Here is a 21,918-nt window from a genome sequence, read left to right as displayed (position 1 = left end):
ATATGAAATAAGCTGTGAAGACTGTCACAAAAAATATATCGGTCAGGGTGAGCGAGCTATTAAAATTCATTTCAAAGAACACAAAGCATATTTTGAATTCGGAGACCAGAAAAATCTAGTGTCACTTAACACCCCTTGGTGAACGGCCATAGAATAAATGGAAACTGTTTGAAATTGTTGACATCGATACACAACACTAGATTTTTGGATCTTTTCCAAAGTCCGGAAATAATAAAGTGTGGCATGTGAACTGTGAACAGAGACAAAGGTCCCATTGTTGACTTTTAAATGAATTGCTCTGTCAAATTTATCAGGAAGTTTCACAAGAAAATTTATTGGTTATTTCTACCTGAAATCATCGATGTGTTTCAGAAATTCACGGTGTATCCTGTAAGATATGAATAAAGACCGGTATCAGAGTTAGAATTAGTCTTCATTTCTTGAAGACGACAACTTAGTGTTGGTAAAACGCGGGTCGAGAAACGTGTTGCAGTTCTGGTGTTTGTGAGAAGTGCTTGTTTTGGACTAATTGACTGACTTCATTTTGTTTTCAGTGGTTTTTGAGATGGTAAAAACTTGTATGGTGCCTGAATGTTCTCAATTTCCTGCGTGTACCGTACATATATGAACAACCTCCTCGTTTCCCTTATGTATACTGTAAGTGAAGGAAGTGGACATTATGGTTGTCTATGAAGTTTGAAGCATGAAATAAGGAGGGCAAAACTCTATATTTTTACATCATCTGAGATTGCTATGATTTATACATGTATTAGGTTATTTCAAAAGTTTTGTCCGTTTCTACAAGTCTAACTCAAAGTATCAGTGCACACAAGTCGATTAGCTTCGTCAGCATGAAAATTGTGTGTCAAGATTCGATGTCTGGTCCTGATTGGCGAAGGTTCTACCAGTGAGAAAGTTATCGAAGTGCTTGAAAACATGGTAGTCGGTTGGCGAGAATGGTGGATGAGGCAGAACTTCGAACGCACAATTCGTTTAATTTTTGGACGGTGGTTGTGAAACGTGCGGACGAGCGTTGTCGTGAAGCATGATCGGACCTCTTCTGTTGATCAGTGCCGACTGCTGCTGGTATATTTGTCGATGTCAATACAGAAAGTTATAGTGATACCAGTCGCTGTCCAGGTAACAGCAACCATAGTCTTTTTTTTGGTGGTTTTCGCCTTTGGGAAGTGCCTGGATGGCTCATCGGTGTTCAATCACTGTCCTGAACGTCTCCTCTTATCGTAGAGGATCCAATTTTCATCACACGTGACGATCCGATTCAAAAACTGATCATTCTGGTTGCGCAAAAGCAAAGAACAACAGACCTCAAAACCCACCCATTTTTTCGAGCTCTTCGACCTTTCCAATACGTTTCAAACCATCAAAAATCGCATGGGAGATGGGTTAGTTTCCACCAGCGTCTCCTAATTCTCGTCCTGGAATACTACAGGTCGACCATTTTGGGGCTCGTCTTCGAGGCTAAAATCTCCGGAACGAAGTTTTGCAAACTGACGTCAAATAGTGCGTTCATTAACACTATCATTACCAAATGCCTAGTTAATTTTTCGGGTTGTTTTGGCAACGCTTTGGTTCAATTTGAATTCGTAGAGAAAAATTGGCCAAAAATCGCTTAACGACATCATATAGTAAAAAGCTGTAGAGACAAAAATTCAAAATTTGGAAAAAAAATTGTACGAAATTCTCTATTGATTAGTATAATAATAATATTAATTGACTACGTTACATAATACAATACGTTTGTAGCAAGTCATGATTGGCTTTACATTTAAAATTTACTCAACAATCACATATGTAAAAACTTTGAAAATCAATAAGAAGTAGTGACCTGTATGTTACCACAAAAATGTGTTCTGAAGTCATCGACAGAATAGAAGCAATGCCCCAACAAACAATTTTTCAATTTTCTCTTGTATGTGTTCAGACTGAGTTCTTTGAAATCTTGAGGCGAAATATTGTACAGAGAGTAATCTATGGAATTTTTTTGCGATAAGTGAAGACGAAATCGATTTATTCTAATGTGGTGAGCGCTTCGTATGTTATGTTCGTGGATACGACATTGTTTCGCCAAGGATGGTTTCTTCTTATGGATTTCAATCAAAACGTAATAAAGAAATAAAGTTGGCAATGGCATAATTCTGAGTTTTTTGAAATATTTTTGACAGTGATTCTTGTATTCAATATTGGTCAGCACTCTCAATGCCTTCTTTTGCATCCTGAATATTTGAATGGAATGACATGAATTTTCCTAAAGTTGTACACCATAACTAATATGAGAGTGAAAGAGTGAAAAATATGAGGTTTTTAATATATTTGCACTAGTGATGTACTTCAATTGGCGAAGAACAAATAGAGAACCCGAGAATTTTCTTTTCAGTTGAGAAATATGTGCAGACCAGTTGAGTCTATTATCTAATGTAATACCAAATAATTTAACTATATTAGTTTCACAATTAGAGATAATTTGATTATTAGCGGAAATCTGGATGTATTGTGTTTAGATCTGACAATTTAGTTACAGCTTATTAGATAGAAACCACTGATTAGCACTATTAGATACTTCGTCGAGATGAGACTGTAACATATCATTATTTTTATCCGACTGAATGAAAGGTGTGTCGTCCGCAAAGAGATCCGATTTGAACGGCATCATATGTTTGCACAAGTCATTCAAGATCAAAAAATGACATGGGATCCTCATATTAATGATCTAACAAATAAATTAAGCACAAGTTGCTTCATCATCAGGCAATTGAAAGGTACAATATCTCTGGAAACCCTTAAACTGGATTATTTTGGAATAGTGCAATCGACAATAAGTTATGGAATAATGTTTGGGGTAACTCTGTACATATGAATAGAGTTTTTGTTATGCAAAAAAGAATTATCAGATGTATGGCAGGAGTGCACTCCAAAACATCATGTAGAAAATGGTTCAATCAACTAGGAATTCTCACAGTCCCCTCACTTTATGTGCTGCAGATCATATTATACATTAAAAAAGATGAAAATTATTTGAGGAAAAAAAAAAGATATACATAATTACTGTACAAGAAACAGTGAAAGATTATACCAGCCATACTCACGATTAGGAGTTGGTCAAGACTCCCATGTATATCAAGGTATTAAATGTTATAACAAACTCATGGCTATTCATCCTGAGTTAAGTTTAATGAGTAGCAATGAGCTAAAATGTTGGTTGAATGATTTTTAAAAAAACAAGGTGTTCTACTCTCTTCAAGAATTTTTAAATTGTTGATGTTCATTGTATATTTTAATATTTTACTTATCAAAAATGTATATGTATAATCTTGTAAATTTTAATTACTTTTAAGCTCTCTTTGTGACTAGTCCAATAAGTTTCATGTATTTACACTTTTTTTATGTTGTACATGTGAACTTTAGTGATGAATAAACTTCTATTCTATTCTATTCATAAATGGCAAATAAGAGCGGGCCCAAAACAGACCCTTGCGGAACGCCATGCTTAATAGTTTGAAAGTTTGATAAGGTACCGTTGAGCAACACGATACAGTGGAATAAATGTTTGTTGAGATATGGAGCAACAAAAACACATGACATTGAAACGGAAAAAACTTTTGAATCAACCTAATATTTATACTTCTAGTTATACTTTATTTTATAACTGTTTGTATATGATGGATTGATATTACGAGTATCTGAAATGACTAATTTTTGCAATGAGAGTAGCAAAACGAACAAGAAATTAACACAAACAAGGTGATTACCATGCCATTAATGAATTTTAGTAAAAATAACTTACCCACAGGGATATCATAGAGTTCCTCGACTTTTTTATTGTCTGCATTGTTAGTAGCTGGCTTGTCAGCGGTAGCTGCAGGCTCTGGGGAGGGGGATTTTTTACCGTCTGGGGTGGTGGTACCATTCAGTTCTGGTTTGGGTGAAGAAGGTAGTGTTATGGGATCGGTGGGCAATTGAACGGCAAGATTCTCATCGGACTTATTTGGAGTAACAGGGGGGGAATAATCTGGTTTCGTTGGAGAGGATTCTTTTTTGATGGGAGATGATGCGGGTTCTTCGGCTGCAAAAACACACGATGTCGTTACAAACAAGGCAAGATCTTTGGTTAAGCGAGTATTAGTGAAGACGAACAGCTCAAGAGGAAAGGTGAGGCTTTTGTTTCATGATATTCGGTTGATGTCAATCCAAAAACTAAACCTTTGCAAAACAATTGCTTCACTAACAGAAATCAAGAAAATGAATATTTCAAAATGAAATACAACATATATTTGATTATATTCAACAGACTTTTATGAAAGTGAACCTCAACTTATTTTGAAAAAGTATAAAATGGAAAAATGAGTGCGAATAAATATGCCATCTGTTCAAAAAATAAGGTGAACTTTCAGTTTTCTCAAAAAATATTCATTTGTTCATCAATTTCTATTTTGTCCCCGTCAAAGTAGTCCCCCACAAACATAACACACTTGTGTCAGGCGTTTTTTCCAATTCCCGAAGCAGTACCAATATGCACTTCTTGGTATGTGTTTGAGCTCTTTCAGAGATTCTGTTTTAATTTTCTCAATCGTCGCAGAAAGCCGTCTTTTCATGGGTCTCTTCAATATTGGAAACAGTAAAAAGTCGCAGGGGGGCAAATGCTGTTAATAAGGTGGCTAAGGCATGAGTACAGTGTTGTTTTTGGCCAAAAAACTACAGTGACGAGTGAGCAGGTCCAAGATAATACTCCTTTATTGACCGTATGACTACGTATCAAGAACTTCTGATGCACTACGCCACGGTAATCGAAGAAAACAATGAGCAAAACCTTGACATTTGATCGAACTTAGCGTGCATTTTTTTTGTCTTGGCTCTTTAATTAGTACGATTGGACTTTGGTTTCGATGTCAGAACCATATATCCATGATTCGTCACCAGTTATGACCTTTTTAAGAAAATTTGGATCGCCGTGGGCGTCATTCAATACTTCCTGAGAGATGTTCATGCGACGGTTTTTTAGTCAAAATTCAGCAAGTTGGAACGAAATTCTCTGCCACAGGCTTCATGCCCAAAATTTCCGAAAAACTTGCATGCCATGAGCCAACCGATATGCCGACATCCTCAACAACTTCTCTAATAGTGATTCGACGATTCTCCATAACAATTTTTTTCACTTCCTCACCATTTTCATTGGTTGTTAACGTGCTTTCAGGCAAACATCGTCATTCACATCTTCTCGACCTTCTATGAAAAGCGTGTACCACATGTAAACATTTTTCTAAGAGTACAATCACCGTATGCCAGTGTCAACATTTCAAGTGTTTTTGAGCACTTAATTCCAATTTTTACCCAAAATTTGATGCAAATTCTTTGATCCATTTTTTTCAATAGCAAAAAATCAACACGCAAAGCACTTCTAAATTTTATGCCTCTCATCAAAAAACTAAACATGCTGAACAGCAGAAACTCTTAAAATATAGTCGAGGCGAGTGGACCAACATAAAAAAATCGCTAATCGAATGTATACGTACCCCGCGAAATTTGAACATTCACCTTATTTTTTGATCAGTCCACACATATGTGAATTTTTTTACTGCGAAAACATTTCAGATCAGCATTAAGAGAAACTCAATACATAATAATAATTTTTCTTTTTATATTGTTGCTTGGAGTTGAATTTCAACTGCTTTGGAAACTGCCAATTTAAATTTTGATGTCTGTTTTCCACACAAAAGTTTCTTATTGATCAACCGAATTGTTTCAACTCACTTTGATATTTGAACATTTGAAATTTTCAAAATTCAATTATGTTGATATACATAATTTGAATAGGACTAATTATTCTGACAATGAAGATGTAAGGTATTATTAAATTGATTCTTTTGTTAAAGTGCAGTTTTTGTTTTGATTGATTCATATTTGTAAAAGCATCAAGCTACATAAAACTAAAAACGTTTTTACATCCTCAATATTGAATTCAAATTTCAGATATTTTTAAATCAACCTATCTGCATTATATGCATTATCACTTCAGCTAAGTACTTCAATATTCTTATGCTCTTTGATAAGAATGTTGAAGAAAATAATATCTACCACAGGAAATGGTTCAGATAATATGTATATACTGATTCACCTAAATTCATAGCTTTCACTGCAATTAATATACAGGCTGATTCACGGCGGATGGCACATTAGACGTTTCTGGTGAACCAGACAACGGATCACTTTGAAAATTTAATGGAGGGCATATTCGGACATTCTCTAGCCAACTAAAATATTTTCGACAATGCGGTGTTGCCGCTTCTATTAGAAAGCAATAGCAACTTTGATTTTTCAAATGGAACACTCTGTATATAATATTATTTTTGGAATCTCCAACAATTGCCCGACAACTTTTCTTGATATTTCCCTATACCTATCTGTTACCATTTTCGAAATAAAAATTAATTTCAATTTTTTTTTCGAAAATCATGACGTCTAAAAATGCCGATATCTTTTAGTTAAGAAGTACTGTGATATCGAAATTTGGTTTGGAGTTAGGTGATACTTGGACACTTCCTACACGTCAGCCTAATCTCCGTTACAATACAGGGTGGTAAAAAAATACAGTTTTTTCGTTTGCTTGAAAAAGTTGCTGAAATTTGATTATTTTAAATGGAACACCCTGTATATTATTGAAAATTCGGAAAGCTGCTGAAATTTGCTTTTTTTCTATGTATATCATACCTATACCTAACTAGTCAAGTTTCGGACTTATGAACATTTATTTGTGAAAATGTCCCTTCAGAATGGTATTTCTATTCGGTATTTGGTAAGCAGGCCATGATTACTATTTGACAGTAGCGTTGTGACATTCTCCTAATAATATCGACATTTTCGTCACTTCAGAAGTTGCAAATACCTTCAAAACGATGGAACAAAACTATTCAAACGAAGTTCTTATGAATTTGTTTATTATTTTTGGACAGTGTGACAAAATTATCAGCAGAACATGTAGAAAGTTCAATGAAATGTATCCGAATCTACCGCCAATGAACCTCAAGAAATTTATACGAATTCAGAACAATTTCAATGCATTTGGATCAACTTTAAAAGCACCAAGAAACTTGCCTCGACCCGTAACTTTCGAAGACAACCAGATTAATGTCTTAGCATATTTTCACGCATTTCCCGAGTCATCGATAAGAAGTGCTGAAGAAGATTTGGGTATAAAATATTCATCGGTTCAAAGAATCTTGTGAAGACATAAAATGCATGATTATAAATTCACCAAAATTCAAGCAATGAAGCCTCAAGATCCTCAACAGAGAGTAGAATTTTGTGAAATGTTGACACGCATTCAAGATCCACTTTTTTTTTAAATAAAATTATTTGGACTGATGAATCCAAATTTTCGAGAGAAGGGATTTTCAATAGAAAAAATCGTCATTATTGGTCCAGTGAAAATCCTCACGTCACAAAAGAAGCCGGATGTTAAGAAAAATTTAGTTTTAATGTCTTCTGCATGTTGATGGACAACAAATTGAGGTACGTGATATACGAGGAGTCATTAACATCCAGAAGCTACCTGAATATTTTGGAGAATACTGTAGACAGTTTCGTGGATAATCTGCCACTCAAAGATTATCGAAACTGTTGGTACCAACTAGACGGAGCTCCTGCACATTGCACAAGAGAAGTGAGCGCAGAACTGGATAGACTATTTGACGATCGGTGGATGAGGCGCTTGGGACCATGGAATTGGCCAGCGAGATCACCCGATCTTAATCCATTAGATTTTTATTTGTGGGGAGTGTTTAAAGAAAAAGTTTACAAAATACCCGTGCGTTCGAGAGATGAATTGTTAGAAATGATTGCCCAAACATTTGAAGATTTGAATCCCAATGAAATCAGATCTGCCACCACGAAAGCAGTCAACACCCGCATTTTAAAGTGCTTGGAAGTGAACGGTCAGCGATTCGAACATATTTTGAAATATTCCACATGATTCAACGAAAGTCATTTTTTGTGGAGGAAAAAATCAGTTTTTTATCGACTTTTTTACTTTTTTATAATTATTCATATCAATATTTCCAATTTCGAGTTTCTTGGTGCTTTTTTAAAGTTTATCCAAACATATTGAAATTGTTCTGAATTCGTATAAATTTCTTGAGGTTCATTGGCGGTAGATTCGGATACATTTCATTGAACTTTCTACATGTTCTGCTGATAATTTTGTCACACTGTCCAAAAATAATAAACAAATTCATAAGAACTTCGTTTGAATAGTTTTGTTCCATCGTTTTGAAGGTATTTGCAACTTCTGAAGTGACGAAAATGTCGATATTATTAGGAGAATGTCACAACGCTACTGTCAAATAGTAATCATGGCCTGCTTACCAAATACCGAATGGAAATACCATTCTGAAGGGACATTTTCACAAATAAATATTCATAAGTCCGAAACTTGACTAGTTAGGTATAGGTATGATATACATAGAAAGAAAGCAAATTTCAGCAGCTTTCCGAATTTTCAATAATATACAGGGTGTTCCATTTAAAATAATCAAATTTCAGCAACTTTTTCAAGCAAACGAAAAAACTGTATTTTTTTACCACCCTGTATTGAAGTAACGGAGATTAAGCTGACGTGTGGGAAGTGTCCAAGTATCACCTAACTCCAAACCAAATTTCGATATCATAGTACTTCTTAACTAAAAGATATCGGCATTTTTAGAAGTCATGATTTTCGAAGAAAAAAATTGAAATTAATTTTTATTTCGAAAACGGTAACAGATAGGTATAGGGAAATATCAAGAAAAGTTGTCGGGCAATTGTTGGAGATTCCAAAAATAATATTATATACAGAGTGTTCCATTTGAAAAATCAAAGTTGCTACTGCTTTCTAATAGAAGCGGCAACATCGCATTGTCGAAAATATTTTAGTTGGCTAGAGAATGTCCGAATATACCCTCCATTAAATTTTCAAAGTGATCCGTTGTCTGGTTCACCAGAAACGTCTAATGTGCCATCCACCGTGAATCAGCCTGTATTTGATCACAGTATTTCCATGGTCACGTTTTTAATAGTCATATTTTGCCATAGGTTCCAATTCCACTAATCTACAGTTTTTTGTTCAATACAAGTACTTTGATAAAAATATATATTCAATTATAATGATTATTTTGGCATAAATCAATTCAGATTTGGTGGCAGTTGTAGTGTTGCTGAATTAAATATTATCTCATGAATCAAAGGTATGGAAAACTTTGTTAATTCTGCTCAGTTTGTGCTTCATACAATGACAATTCAAATCATGTGACCTACTAAGGAATGACTAATTTTTACCCGAGTATAGGTAAAAACTAATTGAAATTTTTGAAACATCCTTAAAGAAAATTTTACCAACCCAGTGAATGTATATGTACAATTTGTGCTTCATATAATAACAGTTTGAATCATAGGACCTTCCCTTTACTTAATGATCAATAGTTTTACCTGAGTTTAGGTAAAAACTAATTAAAAATTCAAATATCATAAAAGAAATTTTACCAAGTCATTGAATGCCAAGGCAAATTTCACATTTGTGACAGAGAGGCGCATGAGTAAACTAAATTATGCCCAATTTGTTGTATATACAATAATAATTCGAATCATGTGACCTTCTACCAAGGTAATGACTGATAATTTTACCAGTGTATAAGTAGGCAATTATCTTAGTCTATTTTACTGGTATAGGTGGGCAGTTGGAAAAGTTCCTCGAATTTTCTAATTATATTCATCCATCCTTTAAATTCACCACTGAAATGGAAGTAAATAATTCAACAAAATTTCCAGACGTAACTGTCACCAAAATTATTAATAAACATGATTTTGAATTTCACTAGTTCGGACTTCCATTGTCTACTATATAAAATGATTTGAAATCCCTGAAACAACTAAAAAAGAAGAATTAAAAATGAATAGCTGAAAATAACAATTATATTAAGCAAAATAAACCTGAAATGAAATACAAACGTCCTCAGTTGATGACAGTCATCACCCGAAGACGATTGTAGATACTAACAATCGAAACGTCGTGAACTAACGTGACTTGGAATATCTCAACTTTTTATTTCCCTTTTTCATTTCTTTATTTTCATTTATTTTTGTTCAATTGTTCTATTTTACTTGTATTTCATTTCACTATTATTTTCCTTAATATAATTGTTATTTTCAGCTATTCATTTTTGATTCTTCTTTTTTAGTTGTTTTAGGGATTTCAAATCATTTTCTATAGTAGACAATAGAAGTCCGAACTAGTGAAATTCATCATGAAACATTGTCAATCACCTTCAAACAAACATGATTTTGTTATTTTCCACAATCCAGCTTGTATGTACATTGTCATACATAATTCCACGACACATTACTATCAACATAAAGTAGCAGCTTTCGATAGAATATGTTCACAGACTATTGAATATTCCTCTATCCGAAAGTAATTTTCAGAAAAAATTGAATGTTATCAAACAAATTGATGTCAAAAATAGTTCATATACCATGTCTATCCCACTTCAATAAACAATAATAGGCGTCATAGAACACTGACATACTTTGGTGAAACCACTCGTTTTTCAGGACAGAATTGGACATGGTTTACCAGACAAATAAGTATTCAAGCAAATATATTCTATACAATAAAGACAAAACTTCAGTGTCGGAAAGATCAGGAGTTGTGACTTGTGGTTCTTGCCTAAAAATTTATATCGGCCAAACGGAAAGAACCTTTTCCAAGATTGAAAGAACATAGGAGTAGTTTATTGAATATGAAGACAAATTCCACATTTGCGAACCATATTTTGATAGAGGGGAATGAGTTTAACCACGACTATAAAGTATTTCATATGGAATTGCTTAGAAATTAATATATTTATGGAATCTAAACATTTACTGAGGGACCAAATAGAATTGAATTCTTCTCCTCTTCTGAATCTGTTTTCTAATGTGGAAATTAGTAGTTAGTTTATTATATGTTCATTTAATGAATTGGTGAAATTTTCTTTTATGATGTTTGAATTTTCAATTAGTTTAACCAGGTAAAATTATCAGTCATTATCTATGTAGAATGTCACATGATTCAAATTGTTATTATGAAAAGCATAAATCGAGTAGAATTCACTCAATATGAAAACACTTGAGGAAGCTATTGTATAGCAAAACATGTGTTGTGGTTTTGTACCTTGTGCTTTTCAATGAAAATCTCCCAATAAAGTGTTACTTGAGAATAAATTCTAAGGTTCTCAGTTCATAATCATATAATAAAATCATTTAATCAACCATACCCCTACAGTATGCTAAATTGAATGCTGAATTAACAATTCAATTACTAAGGTGTGTCATACAATTTAAATTAGTTTATACTAGAACATAGTTGAAGATTCCTTTACTAAAAAACATTGATGATGCAATGTTTTGTGAGATTTGAATCAACTTCTGACTTTAAATCAACTCTGATAATTGTTTGAGTAATAAAATAATACATTAATGAGTATTAACATATTTCAAAAAACTCCAATTGATATAGGAAACATCAATTCATTATAATTAGTATAATGAATATAATAAATTTTATTAAAGATGAAAGTTCAGTAATGAATGGATTTGGAACTTTCATATTGGTCAAAAAGGGAGATAATTTCCTAAAAGCATTAAATAAATATATAGTTTTTTTTTATTTTGCAAACCCTCTTTTGGAATAGTGTTCAATCATATTGGACAGATATCACAACGAGAAAAAAGAAACAAATATCACGAAACAAAATCCAGTACTTTAGACATTACTTAAAACTACACTGAAAAAAAAATGCTAACAGTAAAACTAATACATATCCAGAATATGCAAAAATGAAATTACATTAGTACAAACAATCAGACAAATCAATTTTTAAATAATATTTAGATCTAGATATAGCACCAACTAATTTATAAATAAAGCAAATAATAAAAACTTACCTCTTGGGGATGAGTTGATGGGGGATGTGTTGTTGATTATCAGCTCTGGAGAGTCTTTGGGAAAACTTGTCGGACGTGGAAGACTAGCTCCATTCGTTTTTTTAATACTATACGAACCTCTTTGGCTGTCAGTCGCCAATTTGTCGACGATGGCCTCCAGTTCACCAAATACCTTAAAAAAATTGAAACTTGGTTGAAAACTAAAGCTTTGTTACCCAATTATTTCATAACACATAAGAATTATATTAATTTCCTAACAAGCGCCCCGACCATGAAGAAAGTTCCCGTTTTAACCAAACGGTGTGCTTTTAAAGATACAAGGTGTCATATCGAAATGCAAGTGTTTCAATATTACAGAACAAAAAATAATTCAATAAAATCAGCTGCCATCCCGACTGATATTATTCGCCTCGCCCCTAAGATAACCAATAAAGTATTATATATAATTATTATATGATTATATAAAAAGGATGTTTCCAAAAATTGGGTCATCTGAAAGCAACGTTTTTTGACTCATCTACAAGCAAAAGAAATTACGGGGCAGAAAACTCAATGTACTCAGCTCCTAACACTAATTGGAGAAGAAGGTCTGCGAATTCATAACACTTTCATATTTACCGCTACAACCCAAACAAAAATGTCACCTATATGAGACACTAGCGACCCGCCCCGGCTCCGCACGTGTGCAATGCTGATACCTACCAGAAATTCAAGGACACATCTGGCGCCCCAGTTGAAATATTAAAAAATCCTTTCTTATTGCACATCTACAACATAAAACGAACCTACATACAAAATATCAGCCTCTGAAAATATGACGGTAAGGAGAGACAGTGATGAAAAGGTAATTTTCATATGTAAACGCGGCCATGGGGGCAACACTCCTACTCCCGCGGTGGAAGTCCCAGTTGTGATATTTAAAAATCCTTTCTTAGTGCGCATCTAAGACCTAAGAAGCACCTATATACCAAATTTCAGCTTCCAAGAACTTACCAGTACGGAGAAACAGAGATGAATGAGTGTGAATGACTCACTCGTTATAAGTATAGATAAGTTTCTGTCCCTTGAGCAAAAAGAGGATCACTCGACAGAACATGTTAATACAGAATTGAAGAATTTAATTCTCCAATGTGAGCGTGGCGAGCTTGAAGGTAGTTTAACAAAAAATTGTTCATATGTGGCCTTGAATCTGCAGAAAGTAGAACATTGTGGAACGGTTATGGAAGCTATATGGCGTGGTAGCTCTTCCTCTCCCATCCGTAAAAAAAGTTACCGTTTTTACTTGAAAGGCGCGCTTTTGAAGATAGCTGTTCTTGAAGAGCCCAGAACATTCGAGGGCATCCCACAACATTCCAGAATCTCCGAGGGCATTCCAGAACATCTCGGAATATTCAAGAATGCGGTGAAATGTTTCGTAAATATCATGTGCTTTTGGGCCTTAATTTTCGCCTTCTAGAAAATTCCAGAACAATCAATGGTATTCAAGAGCATTCCACAAAATTCCAGAACATTGTAGATTGTTGTGAAGTGTTAGTATGGAACATTTCAGGTCACTGCGAAGTATTCTAGAACTCTAGGTTCTTCCAACAGGGACTCCGGAACTTTAACAATTGATAACAGCCATCTTGTTGAAGCTACACATGTCAAATCAGTTGTCATATATTCAGTCTGTTCTGCCAAATCACCATGGACAGATATAGCTTTCAACAACACGTTCAAATAATAAGACTGTCTTATCAAAATGGGTGTTCTCTTAGGGCAACGAATAAATAACGATTTCGCGTCGCTCACAAGTACTCGGCCTTTCGCAGACCACAATTTGGCGAATTTTGCGTCGTGACTTGGGCCTGCACCCCTACAACTGACCCAGGAACTGAAGGTTTACCAACTTCTTTTGGCCTGAATTGGATGATATGGACACCCAACGACGTGTGGTTTCAACAGGACGGCGTTACATGCCACATAGCTCATGCCACATTGGATATTCTGCATGAGCGATTTGAGGGCATGTGGAGGTGATATGAACTGGCCACCTAGATCATGCGATTTGACACCGTTAGATTCTTTCTTGTGGGGTTTTCTTAAGTCGTAGGTGGATGCGAATAAGCCACAAACCACAACGGTCCTCAAAACCAACATAACCCATGTCATCGGCAAAAACTTATTTCTCCTAAAAAGATACCCCTTTCAATTCAATACAAGTGCTCTATTCAAACTGAGGAAGTTTTAACTGGTAGAACAACCACAAAACTTTGGATAAATTTCAGATTTGGATTTGTACCAGTATAAGAATAACTGAAAGTTATCGTATGTGGTCGGGATATCTACAAGAAATGTTTTCCTGTAATGACATAAAAAACTTACTTTAGACGTTTCCGTGTGGAAGGTGAGCTCAGCATTGAAAAGCGATTGGAGATTCGTGACGAGGAAAAGAACTCTGGAATCATAAAGGGCCGGCAGTTCGTCGTGTAGTTCCGAATTCAATATTTCGTACGTCCTTTTGGCTTCTTCTAATTGTTCTCTGCCTTTCGCGATTTTAGCTTCGTCTTTCTTTTTCATGTTCGTCTGGAGAGCTTGGAAGCTATGTCGTTGACTGTCGTAGTCGACCAGTTTACGACCTCTTTTGTCAATTTTTTTCTGGAAACAAACGAGAAAATGGTTTTATTAGAGAGAAATAAAGGATAATACATACTTTCGAAACTGTATGAAGAACTGGTGGTTACTAGAAATATTTGACTATGTAATAATCGACATGGATTAAGGAAAAATCGTTCCTTTAAATCCGCAGCCTATGATTTTCTCAATAGTATATACTCCAGAATTGATGCTATATTTTTTTATCTGTTATCCAGATTTTCTATACATAAAGTTAGTGAGGCTTGGTTTTCCACATAACATATTACTGTCAAATACAACAATATCATGTCCAAGGAACATCATATAACATCAAGAGTTCTTCAGGGATCAGTACTGGGACCTTTACTTTTTTTGTGGTATTTGTTAACGATCTCTCAGAACATTTTGAAAATTGTCATATAGCTATGTTTGCAGATGATACTACAATGACAGTTACTGGAGCCACACTGGAAAATGTAGTAACAAGTGTCAAACGGGTTATTGATGGATTTACGTCATGGGCGAAGGCAATCATTTTTACATCAAATACTCCAAATCTGTTTCAATTAAATTTTATCACAAAGAAAACTAACTTTCTGATGGAATAAAGATGTCTGTCGCATTATGTGAAATTTCTAGAAACCATGTTAGATGAATCTCTGAGTTGGGATCTGCATATTAATTGTTTATACAAGAAACTTAATTCAGCATTTCTTGCAATAAACAAATGAAATTGTAGATAGTAGAGTAGAATTTCATTTAACAATGTTACTGTGACCTGCCATACATTTATTACAGGTCACAGTACATAAAGAGAAATATTGCAATAAAAATAAAATGTTGAATAAAAGGAATATACAGGACGTTCCAACGATAACTTGACCTCCCCTGTAAGTCAGAAACGGACATGTAATCGAAAATTTCAAAGATCACGTCAATTTTTATTTTTAGGGGGACTAATTCTGATATGAAACTACCCACTCCATATTTTTCAATAACATGGGGGTTGAGTGATACATCATTTGAAAGATTTTTTGTCTCTGTACTATTTTTAGAAAATTGGTTCATTGGTTATTGAGAAATTAAATGTCGAACGCTTTATTTTAGAAAAAACAGAAAATTCGGTATCGTTCATTTTAATGAGGAAATCAACAATAAATAATATCAGTGGAAACAAAATCAATGGATAAATTGTTCAAAATGACTACCACCTAGTTCCATACAATAATACAGTCTACTATCGAAAGCGTTCTGTATATTATTCAAGATGTTCGGAGTCAGCAATCGGTATTCCCTAACAATTCTGTCGCAGGTCTTCTAGATTTGTACGCTCAGTAGAGTCCACTTTGGACATCAGGTGTCCCCAAAGAAAGAAGTCCAAAGAAGTCCATCGGTGTGAGATCAGTTGATCTAGCTGGCCACGCCACTGGACCTCTTTTGCCGATCCAACGCATTGGAAAACGTTCGTCCAAAAACTGTCTCACCCGAACATCAAAATGTGGGGTTGCACCATTCTGCTGGAATGTTATTTCATTTTCTACTGAATTGTAAACATTTTCAAAAATTTGTGTGATCATAGAATCTACACAGTCCTGTAATATATTTAAGTATATGTCTCCATTGAGATAACGTTCAATGAAGAATGATCCAACAATGATTACCAAGAATGCCGGCCCAAACATTCAATTTTTGTGAAGTTTGTGAATGTGTTTCCGTCACCAAATGAGGATTCACATCGCTCCAGTAACGACAATTATGTTTATTCACTTCACCATCAACTTGAAAGAACTTTCTTCTGAGAAACATGTATAATAGATCTGGGTTATTGGTCAATTTATCGCTGAACATCTCAGCGATCAGGATCATCTTCGTTTAATTCCTGAACTAGCCGAATTTTGAAAGGATGGCATTCGTAGGCTTTCAAAATCCGAAAAACACTAGTAGCTGATACACCAGACGCTCTAGCTACTTGTCTGATAGATTGTTGATTATCCATTTGTGCATGTCCTACAACTGCAATTTCAACTTCCGTCATTTCAGACAGGACGGGATACTTCATGTTTTCTGTTGTGAACAGAACCTGAAGTTCGAAACCTATCCATTAACTGTATACCGTATTGATGGCTCACGTTGTGGTCTGGATGATTCGTATTATAAATTCTTGCAGCAGCTTTAGCACATTAATTTTTTCGATAATAGATTGCAACAATTTTTATTCTTTCATCAGTAGAATAAATCATGTTGGAACACAGTGAACAAAGATGACTCAATGATAATTCGTGAAGAAGTGACAGTGGCCAATTGTCTACTTTTTGTTCTGCGACAACTAGACTCAACGTCCATTTCAAAACGTTTACTACTGGACTGTTTTGTATAGAACTAGATGGAGGTCATTTTGAACACTTTTTCCGTTGATTGTGTTGCCATTGATATTACTTCTGTTGATTTCCTCAATAAAGCGAGCGGCAGCGAATTTTTTCTTAAATAAAACGTTCAAAAACGTTGAAAATTATTATTGGCTGACCAAATAATCATTTTATGCTAAAATATATTATGGGTATTATTATATTAAAATATATTATGGGTATTTTAATGAACTTGCTTGGTTGAAATATTCCATTATATTGCAGAAACTTTTCTCGAGGAAAAACTTTTTGACGACTATTTTGAATTTGATGAATTCGAATGCTTTCACTAATTTATCGAAAATATACTAATTTAGGTTCAGATAATTTTTGTTACTCACAACTAGTCTGTGCCGTTGGAATTCAACATATCTGCAAATCTTGTGTTATACTGATCGAAGTGTTTCTTAAATTTGTTTGTGTTTTTATGTATCTCTAACAAAACGATGTATATGTATAAGGAAGACACCGTCATGATACCAAGCTGAATGAAGTGTTGATGACAGTGATCTACGTTTCCTACATTTGCCAAAATACAAATGGCTTTTTTCTGATATCGAAATACCATTATTGGATTACTTTAGTTGCCCCAAAGTAGAATATCATATGATAGTATAGAATGAAATAAATAGAAGTAAGATACTTTCAATAAATATAGATTGGTGACTGGTTTGAGATGTTTCAGAACAAATAAAACTCTAGAGAGCTTACGAAGTAAACAATGGCGGCGCAAGACCTAAATTTAATGTGGGCAACTTACATGTCGCGAGGCCCTCTGATGGTGCAAGAAGAAGGGTTTATAAAATATTCATTAAGAAACACTTAACCAAAATTTTTACTCACATATTTTTTTGGGACATTAAACAACAAAATTCAAAGAATAAAAATCCTGACTCAAAAGTAATAAAAAAATCGTGTCTAGGTCGCCGTATTGAAACCCCAGTCAAAGTCACTGAAACTGCGGCTATTTACTCATGGAGACCTTTAAAATGAGCCCAAACACGTCACGTCTACTGTAAGTTGCCGAGGAGTTGGCCATTTGCAGACTGTTCTGGTTGTAGCATCAAGTACATAAGTACTATTGGAAATATCGAATTTTTATTTTGATCAGTGTTATCATTTTAAAACTATGTAACACTATCATTTATTGTATTAGTGTGATTGGTGAAGAGGACCGACACTAAATGGGAAACATCTGTATATCGAAAACCCACTCACACAAGACAGTATCTGAACCAGAAATCCAACCACCATCAATCGACTCAGAGAGGAATCATCGAGAGTTTACTAGACAGTGCTTTCGAGCTCTGTAATACAAAGGAAGGTCTCGAAAATAAATAGGCATCATCAAAAATGACCTTCAACGGAATGGTTACTCCAGAGTGACAGGAGAACAGGCTTTAGCTAGAAGACAGCAGGAGCTCCACAAGGAAGAGAAGCCGCCACAACCAGTACTTGTACTCCTTTACATCAGAGGATTATCGGAAAGGATAAGAAGGATTGGGTACAAGTATAATTTCAGAACCTGCTTCAGATCTGGGAACACTATCCGTAGCAGTCTCACAAAAATCAGGCCACCAAACGCGGACTGCGATTCCAAGAATTGCATTTACCGGATACCCTGTGAGTGCGGAAAATCCTATATTGGTGAAACTAAGAGGCCATTGAATGTTCGCATTGCCGAGCACAAGAAGCACACACAGCGAGGAGAAACCAGCGAATCCGGAATAGCAGAGCATGTTTGGACTCATCAACATAATATCAATATCAAGTGGGCTCAAGCTGAAATCATCCGCAAAGAGGAACACTGATTTAGGAGAAAATTCAAGGAAGCCGCTTATATGTTGTCCAACAACGCATTATTTAGTCAAGCTAGCGTAGTATACGTAACAAATGGAAACCTCTTATCAAGCGAAAAACGACCAACTTCCGCCAAACGGTCATCTCCCACTAAAATCAATGAAGCGGAAAGAGAAAAGAGGGGATAGGTGAAAGCATCCGAATGACCTATAAATAGTCAGATCTCGGAGGAATAAGTCCAGATATCACCCGAAGACGATTGCGGATACTAACAATCGAAACGTCGTGACGTAACTTGGTTTGGAATCTTTTAATTTTTAATTTTAATTTTTCATTTTTTTTAATATTTTTTTATTTTCAACTTTTATTTATATTTCAATTTTTTATTTTCTGTTTGTAGCTTGTATCTTATTTCCTTGTAATTTCAGTTTTCTGTTTTAATAAAATTATTATTTTCGGTTGATATTTAATTTTTTTCAGGGATTTCAAATCAATTTATATTATATTAGACAATGGAAGTCCGAACTGATGAAATACACTATCATTTATTCTCACATCAGATACTTTTAGAAATTATAATACTCGTAATAATATAGGAACATAAAGCGGGACTGCTTCTGCATACGATACTTTGGCTTTCTGGTAAAAGAAAGTCCCGAGATCTCTGACCGGAGATTCCCCGCAATAGCAGCTTAACGCCAAGTAATGTTGCCAGACTAAATAAAAAGGAATGATCAGAAGCGACAAAGATGAGAATTTATTAATTGATAAATTTTATAATATAATATAGTTTATCAGAATGCCCCGAAGAATGGAATATCTTTAGGTTGAGAATTTTTTAAAGTATTAATTATAAAAAAATCATGGTGTGTACTTTTGGGTTTTCTATACCTTTTGTAAATTTATTATCGGCTTTCAGGCCCTTTGCACCGCGAGGCCGTGTGCGGTGCCTCACATTGCCCACGCCTCTGAAAGTACATAATCTGCGTAGTTGGACCCGTTTAACCGATCGTCGATGATTATACCAAGAAAAGATACATTTTGTTTTTTCTGATAGAGTGGATTCGAGGGGACAAGTTCTGTGTTTTACCTTCATTCAATTCGAGTATATTCTTTGAGAACCAGCTTTTGACTGAGTTTTTGTTCTCGTCAACAGTACGAATCAAATCGATGTGTGAATTATCCGATTTCACAAGAGTGGTGTCATCAGCAAATAGTATAATAATTTGACATAAATAAAAAAGGTCCAAGTACTGAACCTTGAGGTACTGCATGTTGTATCAGTTTGATATCGGATTTGATATTATTAAGATCAACATACTGATACCTGTTTCGATGTGGGAGCTGACGAGTCTCAGAACGGTACCTCTCAAAACATAATGACTCAATTTTTCAATGAGTCAAGCTTTGGTCAAGTCGCATAAAGTCGAGAAAGTGTGCTTGCACTGATCAAGACAGTCCACTATGTCATTCACCATCTTGTAAGCAGCCTGAGTTGTGGATTTGTTTTTCCGAAATCCATATTGGGATTCACCAAAATACAAGCTCGTTTCAAACGGGGAGTATAATCGCTTTTTTATTAATTTTTCGATGATTTTTCCAATAATGGAGACAGTCCTAATTGGCCAAAATTTGTCTAAACATGATTTATTGCCTTTCTTGAAGATTTGATTAATGAGGTTGATTATTGGCATGACTATTCGCTCAGCAATAGCTCTCATTGAAAAGTCATTTAGATCATGTATGTGACGTGAACTAAAATAATACTCAGTACTTTCTGTGGGCATACTGGTTCTAAAAAGAATTTATCTAAAAATAATGAATGTTAAGCATCTATTTTGCAATCACATATTCACATATTTCTTAAAATATAATATCATGGGGATGCGGTAGAAGTTTCAATAGTTTATTTGTTGCCCAAAAACGCTGTATTAGACTGATTTTTGCGATATCTGCAAACTTATACTTATAAGGGAAAATATATTACAGTTGTCCTGAAGAAGACAGTAAACACTGTCGAAAGCTTAACAGACATTGAAGAGTTTTCTTTGCATTGAGGTCAAAGTAACTCACAGACTCTCATATAGACGAGTCAATAATTTTGCTTTATAAAAAAAAGAATGGGGTTTTACCAAGATCTTCATTGACGATAAGGAGCAATTAGCCTAAGTTTATTTAAACGCTGGGCTTAAACGAACACCAAATTGGCACACTCACGAAACAGAAAGATATTTTTGTTGAAAAGAAGAATTCATTCATGTCTTAAACACATCAAATGGTATTCAGAACGTAACCAACTTAATAAGCTATCAAAAAGGAAGAACCGGACACCAGATTAATAACTTCAATTCCAAATTGAGGCGAAACATTTTGAATTTGGAGATCAAAATTACAATGAGTGATTGAATAAAAAATGATAAGGAATATTAAAAATTGAAAGTAAGAGTATTTTCTCTACTGCCATGTCAAATTGTTTCCGAATTCCTAAATATAATAGAAAATTTTGTCAAATTAAACAATGATCATATCATAAATCAACTACCAACAAAAATGGTTTCAAACTCGACTAGAATTATTACACCTATTGATATCCAAAATTTCCTTTTGCCAAACCCTAAATTTGGCAATCAAATACAAACACCATCGCTTTTAGTCAATCTAGAATTCATTATTGAAAATCCTGACGACGAAAATGAAAATATAGAGCACAATTCAATAATATAATTTTTTTTTCCATAAAACAGCGATAGCAAAGATGTTTCGACTGGTATGTTCTAGAAGGCCAAACATTTTCTGAATAGTATATTATGCAACGATCATGTAATTATGGTTATTAAGACACGAGCATTAACCGGGATACGAAACGAGCCGAAGGCGAGTTTTGTATGGTATATGCGATTGTATTAATAACCATTACATGAGAGTTGCATACGCTATTTTTTCTAAACCCGATAAATAATGAAAAACCATAAATATTATATTTGTATTGAACACATTTACAGTAATTAACTCATATTTAAAAAAAACACAAACTTAATGGTATTATCATGGATATATGAAAACTATAAAGATTTTAATTATATTTATATTGAATATAACAACTGTAATTAATCTGATCTTTTAAAAA

At 34.4% G+C, this 21,918-nt stretch overlaps 1 protein-coding gene across 3 annotated transcripts in view; it reads right to left on the bottom strand.

Moving 5' to 3' along the window:
• Positions 1 to 21,918, bottom strand: part of Amph (Amphiphysin) — a 110,884-nt gene that overhangs the window by 2,368 nt on the left and 86,598 nt on the right. For 2 of the 3 annotated variants that reach the window (XM_023168486.2, XM_074182662.1), the window contains exons 4-6: positions 14,335 to 14,607; positions 11,971 to 12,142; positions 3,803 to 4,081 (exon numbers count right to left, since the gene is read on the bottom strand). In XM_023168486.2, coding sequence (XP_023024254.2) covers positions 3,803 to 4,081; positions 11,971 to 12,142; positions 14,335 to 14,607 — 724 coding nt within the window. The remainder of the gene's footprint in view (positions 1 to 3,802; positions 4,082 to 11,970; positions 12,143 to 14,334; positions 14,608 to 21,918) is intronic. The other variant, XM_074182663.1, reaches the window with a different exon arrangement.

The sequence above is a fragment of the Leptinotarsa decemlineata genome, unplaced genomic scaffold (genome assembly GCF_025532065.1).
Source record: "Leptinotarsa decemlineata unplaced genomic scaffold, Ldec_3_MD MMD2_tig00026328_RagTag_RagTag, whole genome shotgun sequence".
Taxonomy (NCBI): Eukaryota; Metazoa; Arthropoda; class Insecta; order Coleoptera; family Chrysomelidae; genus Leptinotarsa; species Leptinotarsa decemlineata.
This window is presented reverse-complemented; position numbering and strand designations above follow the sequence as displayed.